We start from the raw sequence: 6,651 nt of genomic DNA on the forward strand, positions 1-6,651 counted from the left end.
AAAGTAGAATGGGTCAAACCGACCCAACAAGTCTGAGCTTTGTGTATGGAGCCAATCTCCAAATGAACTGGCGCAGGTATTTTTAGGTGGAGCTCTTATCTATATACACCAATTTTCTCGCTAGGTACATGCCAACATTTACTCACAACTCTCACCAACTGCTCTCAGCAGATAAAACTTGGGAATAATATACCTTCCGGGAAAAAAAAAAAAAAAAAAAAAAAAAAATTTGGGAATAATATTCACTTTTTAAAAGTACAGTGTATACAAAATAAGTTGTTGAGTTTATTTGTCAAGGACCAAAACTAAAAAAAGACACAATTCTTAAATATCAATTTTTTAAAAAATATTTTCCTTTATTATTATTATTATTATTATTATTATTATTATTTTTGTCAACTAAATAAATCATGATATATACTTTTTCTTTCTACTTATTTTTTTGAAAATAATGATATTATGCCTCTTATACTACTCTATAAACATACAGATACAATCTCAAGTACAATATGTGACCCGAGATGCCTTGAAGGGATTGTCTCTTTTCATGATATTAAGTGATAATTTTGTTATTATTTCATCCCAAGGGTCATGTCGTAATTTTGTAATTTAATATGGCTTTATAAATTATGTATGGAGTATTTTATTTTAATTAATTATATATATATATATATATATATATATATAATTTTAAAAAAAAAAAAAAAAAAAAAAACTGTACTCAAATCCAAGAAAGTGGATTCGAATTGGATTAAAGTAGTCCAATAATTCAATTTGGGCTAACAATCCTCATCTATAGAAGACCAACCCTCATAAAGTTCACATCATCCCTTCACCGAAAAAGGGTTCACATAATCCGAACACGTGTACGGTGATTAGAGTAGCTAGAAATTGATCAAAACTTAAAAAAGTTTTAAAATTAGTTTTTTCCTCTTCCTCTGCAATGGGACCTATAAATAGAGATCCAAATAACCATCAAAACCAATTCAGATTTCAGACGTATAAGCTTCCCAATAACAAATACAATCCCTTCTCTCTACAAATTCTTTGTTTGTTTCTCTCTCTAGACCTTCAGTTTTTCATCAATGGCGCTGAAGAGAACCCTAATTTATCGACTCTTCAACTCTCGCATGTCCTCATTAGCACCCGCAATACAAGCCCTAACGCCTCCTAATCCGTCCAAAATCGCTCTAGATCCCGGAGACGACGGTGTTTTCCGTCGATTCCTTCAACGGCGGCCGATGTATAAGTCGGCGGCGACATCGCCGGAGCTCCGGTCGCTCCCGACGGGCGAGAAGCTGTTGGAGAAGCTGCGATTGATGGATATTGCCAGAGATCGAATCCGATTGGACGTGCTGCCGAGTTCTCCGTCGACGACGGAAGGGAAGCTGACGGCGGAGGATGCGAGGAAGTTGCTGAGAGTGTCGCAGCTGGAAATGGTGAAGTCGAAGCTGAGACAGATTCGGAAGAGCTACATATCGTATGCAGAGTTCGTTCAGATCTGTGTAGAGTGTTGTATGAATACAGATCAGGGATTGGAGTTTGCGAAGACGCTCGATGAGTCAGGGACGGTCATCGTCTTGGGAAACGTCGTGTTCCTCATGCCTGATCAGGTAGGCTCCTCTAATCCTCATTCATCTATGCATACACAACATATATACGCATATAGATACATATATATGCATATGTGTATGCATATACTCATTTGCAGAAATTCTACTAATTCCAAATTTAAAGGTTTTGAGAATTATTATATATATTTTCCAGACTACCGAAAACTGATAGGTTTTATTATGTTTTTTCACAGGAAAGTGAAACCAAACATGGAAAGGGTTCCTCTATTGAGATGGTGACTCTAAAAGATCATCAAACCACCCTCTTATTTGTTTCTCACCATTGTTTGGGGTTTGAAGTCCATAAAAGAGAAATTAATATTGAGAAATTTGCAACATAATTTAAACTTAAAAGGGTAGATTTTTTAACCAAAAGACTAGGATCAGTGTTAGGCATACAAATTTATTTATTTTTATTTTTTAAATTTTCTAAAATTCAAAGAAGAAGAAAAAAAGGGTGGATTTTTCAATGTTATAGATCATAATTTTTCAATGTTATAGATCATAAATTTAACTTTCCAAACTTTGCAAGAGAGAGATTTCATTTAATTTAGAGTTCAAAGAAGAAAGAGGAGATTAAGAAAAGGACCTTAAAAAATACTGAACTCAACAATGTTACCAAAATACCCCTTTCCCCTAAGTATTTGGGATTAATTACATGATTTTGTTATTGTCTTGTCTTTGAATTTTATCATAATCTAAGTCAGATCAGATAATATGGAATCATACCCTAAACTCAAAAATATGGAAGATTGCTGGGGTAGGGAGGAGGTGGAGGGTGTTCTACTAGTGGAAACAGGTACATTTGACTTGTCTTTGTTCTCTCTGAGTTCATTTCTAGCCATGTTCCTTTGAAGCTTCCTGGCTGCTTGAAATGGGATAGTAAAGCTGCAAAGCTCCCGTGGGGTCTGGAGAGAATAAGATGTACGGAGCATTAAGGTCATGGTGGAACAATCTTACTGTTGCACACAGTAGCCTACTAGGATTGCACACAGTAGCCTACTAGGATTTATAATTTCCTCTCCATCAGCATGATCAAGTCCATTAAAGCATTTAACCAATAAAACCATTTCCATTATCAAAAATATTAAAAGCTTTTGTAATTTAATGGATTGAGTCTGGCCGGTTGTTTAGGGCTATGGTGTGGCATTGACAGTGGAGCCATGTTTTACCCATATGTTTTTTACAATTTCTGTTTACAGGTCGTGAAAGCCATCCAAGGCCTAATGTCCGTACCGGTAGCCCACCAGAGTGACCCAAGGATGATGGAGGAGCTCGAAGAAATGGCGAAGCAGAAGGCCGCCATCGACGAGAAGGCAGAAGCCCTGGTTCGCCGGGAACTCTGGTGTGGGTTGGGCTACCTTGTCGTGCAGACGGTCGCCTTCATGAGGCTGACATTTTGGGAACTCTCATGGGATGTCATGGAGCCCATTTGCTTTTATGTCACCTCTGTGTACTTCATGGGCGGCTATGCTTTCTTCTTGAGGACATCCAAAGAGCCTTCTTTCGAGGGGTTCTTCCAAAGCCGATTTAGGGCGAAGCAGAAGCGGCTTATGAAGACCCACGATTTCGACATTGGGAGGTACAATGAGCTCAGGAAAGCTTGTTATCCTCACTCATCGTCCCTAGAAGACCCCTTGTCGTTTACTAAATCCTGGAACTCTGAAACATAATATGAGAAAGAAAAACAGATAAAAGCACAATTTTTTTGTATTGTTTTTTTTTTTTTTTTTTTTTTCCTGCCTTCCTCACAAAAATGTATTTTGGTGGTTGCTCCCTCTAAACTAAGTGATTTATACATGAATCCAACTAAATTATAACATGATCTGACTTTGCATTCACAAGTAAAAGCTGCTTCAATCTTGGTATCATAAGCATTAAATTCATGTGTAAGCAAATGGTAACGAAGTCCAACTGAAATTTCATAATATTGTAAGTAACAAAATTCACCATTGAGAAGAACTTGGTGGCTGTGATTTATGCCGTGTCATCAAAAGTCAAATCAAGTTGGCACCGTATCAGTGTCAACTTCAAACAAGACTAACAAAAAGACAAAATGACCAACACTTTGCCAATATTGAAAATTCAACTTAGTAAAAGTGTCGATTGATGGGTCTTGAATTTCGATCCGACTAAGTCACAAACTGTTGATTAATGGATCTTGAATCTCGATCCGACCAAACCATAAGCTGTCGATCGACGGGTCCTGAACCTCGATCCAGCCCAGCCACAAACCGTTAATCGACAGGTCTTGAATCTCGATTCGGCCCAGCCACAAACTGTAGATCGACGAATCGACGGGCCTTAAACCTCGATCTGACCAAACAATATTCTACCAAAGCAAATGAACAACGAAAAATAATGGTAGGACTCTTCGAGGCTAGTGGGAATACAAAAGGGATTTTAGAATGGGGAATGAAAAATAAGCTAAGTTTTGCTAAAGCAGGACTCAATGTAAGGAGAAAAGCGAAAGACAGGCTGGCTGGAGTAAGTAGAAAGACCTTTATAGCTACCCTCTATTTGGATCATTCAATGAAATACGTACACTTGGCAACATAACTGAAATAAGAGGGGTTAAGGCATCATGATCCATAAATAGACATGACCCTGACTCATCTTATCCGGAGGGCCAACATATACCACCTGAATGACGTAGGACTATAAACAGGTGACAAAGGCAAAAAATGGAGAACACAAGAATTTTGGGCTCTGACAATACTACAGACTTCGTCTTTTCAACTATCGTTTCAGTCCTCAGATTGGACTGGTTTTCTCTTCTTTAATCCACTCTTTTATATTTCTCATATTATTTTAGTAGTATTTTCTAGATATTTTTATCTCTCAACTTGACTCGAAAAATAGGTACATACAAATTTCAACCATCAAACCAAGCTGTGAAAAACGTGACTAGTGGAACTACAGAGTGAAAAATTCACCAGTAAACTGCCGAGAGTGAAAAATTTACCAGTAAATTAGTAGTAACATAATTCAAGCAAATAAAAATTTACATCATAATAATAGCAAAATTTACCATTAATAATATCAATGAACTTTACCTACGGAATAAAACTATGAAAAAACAAGGATTGGATTTGATCACTCCAGTTCTCTCCGATTCTTGTCTTTGACAACCGACTTATTTTGAACGTTATGAATTGACAATAGTATGAAGTTTGGATTAATTTAACTTAATTTCAAACTTAAAACTTGAATTTGGAAATCGTGACTGAATTGTCCATCTTATGTTGTCATGCCGAGAGCATGAGATGGATTGGGATGACATCTCATCCCAAAGCTACGTTTTGTACAGCTCTACTAATTTTTTATTCTCTTTTCCCAATGTTTGTTTAGTCACATAAACTATAAGAATCAACATTCATTTGAAATGACAAAGTCTCACAAAACGTTGGAAAGAAAATTAAGGAATGAGCTTTTTTGTTTTTTCATTAGAGAATTAAAATAAGATATATTAGGACAAAATTTACCTCATAAAATATGTGTATAAATACATGTATATACATTATGTAAAATATTATATATACCATAAAGTAATATGTGATATATAGCACATTTTACATATAATAATAAATTGCAATCCTGCTGTATCTTTAGGGATGCCTTATGGACTTGTGGCTTATCTAAATTATTTATTTATTTATTTATTTGCATGCTTATCTAATTAATATACACAAGTAATGAATAGCTGGAATTTCTAGTTATATATAGAATTTTGACTTGTGGAAATATAATAACACATAACAAAAGGCTTAAACAGAGAAGGCTGTTGAGTTCATTGCATGCCATTTGTTCTTATCTTGAAGGCACTGTCCTCATCTGAATATAACATAAATAAATTCATAATGCAACAAACATTTTTATTATTCAATTGTGGGAAAAGATTGGCATGGGCTATAAAAAATTAGGAAAACTGCACCAATACATAATTTGTTGTTGTAACAAACTAAATATTTTTAATTATTATTATTATATAATCCCTCAATCCCAAATTTTTGGGTTGTCTTGGGGAATCAACTTATTCCGTTAGGGGTTTTTAGTATTTTTTTTTAGTAATGCTCCTAAGAGAGAACTCAAGCTCGTGACCCATGCGTCTTTTTTTTTTTTAAATATTGGAGTGAAACAGATTTTTAAAATGTGTTAAAAGTTGAATAAATTATTTAATGCAATCTTTTTTTTTAAAAAAAACTCATGCCTCTTCTCACCATAGGAGCATTATTCATATTTTTTTATTGTATTAATAGGAGTGAATATTCAAATTTATTTTTGTTAAAAGACAAAGGTATTTTTCGTAATTAGTACACTTGTTTAATCAAATTAATGTTAAAATAATAGTTTGAGAATATTATATGAAATAATATATTCATTTTTAGAATGAATCATGTATTTTGAGACATTCTAAGATAGAAAAGATAAATAAATATTTTGAAACGATTGAAATATATATTATTTCATACGAGAAAAAAGGAGTGAGCAAGATTGACACTCCAACAGTCAATATTGAGTTATTATTTGTTTTTTTGGTTTACTCTTTTATGAAAAACAGGTGGATTACTAAATTATTTTAAATAAATTAAGTATAGAGTCATGATACAATCAGGGGCAGAGCAGAAACTTTCGTTAGGGGGACCGAAATAGTATATAAAATTAAATTTTAAAATTAAAAAAAGAAATTGTAACAAAAAAAACTATATATATTTACCATGGAGTAAATTTGGGTCATGGGGTGTGTTCGTCCTTAGAAACTGCAAACTAACAAGCTGCACCGTGTGTGTGAGTATATATATATATAATATATATATATATATATATAGAGAGAGAGAGAGAGAGAGAGACGTGTAGTCGTGTAAGGATGTACACCATTTACAATTCATATGCAAATAGAGCAACAAATTAACTATTCGAGTTTTGTTTGTCCAGTTAGATTTTAGGGTTGAGCTGAATGATTATTCTTTGATGGAGATGGACAATGAAATTACTTCTTTCATGGAACTTGAAGGTTGCTTGCTTATACATTGACCAC

The 6,651-nt window shown here is 34.4% G+C and overlaps 1 protein-coding gene across 1 annotated transcript; it reads left to right on the forward strand.

Moving 5' to 3' along the window:
* Positions 1-948: 948 nt before the first annotated feature.
* On the forward strand, positions 949-3,351 carry LOC132266764 (calcium uniporter protein 2, mitochondrial-like). The gene is made up of 2 exons (XM_059767750.1): positions 949-1,613; positions 2,816-3,351. Exons 1-2 carry the CDS (start codon positions 1,086-1,088, stop codon positions 3,284-3,286), a joined length of 999 nt encoding a protein of 332 aa, XP_059623733.1. The 5' UTR covers positions 949-1,085; the 3' UTR covers positions 3,287-3,351.
* The last annotated feature ends 3,300 nt before the right edge of the window (positions 3,352-6,651 follow it).

This window comes from Cornus florida, unplaced genomic scaffold (assembly GCF_030987335.1).
Source record: "Cornus florida cultivar Cherokee Brave unplaced genomic scaffold, ASM3098733v1 CherokeeBrave_3.0.0_Hap2_Chr07, whole genome shotgun sequence".
NCBI classification, from domain to species: Eukaryota; Viridiplantae; Streptophyta; class Magnoliopsida; order Cornales; family Cornaceae; genus Cornus; species Cornus florida.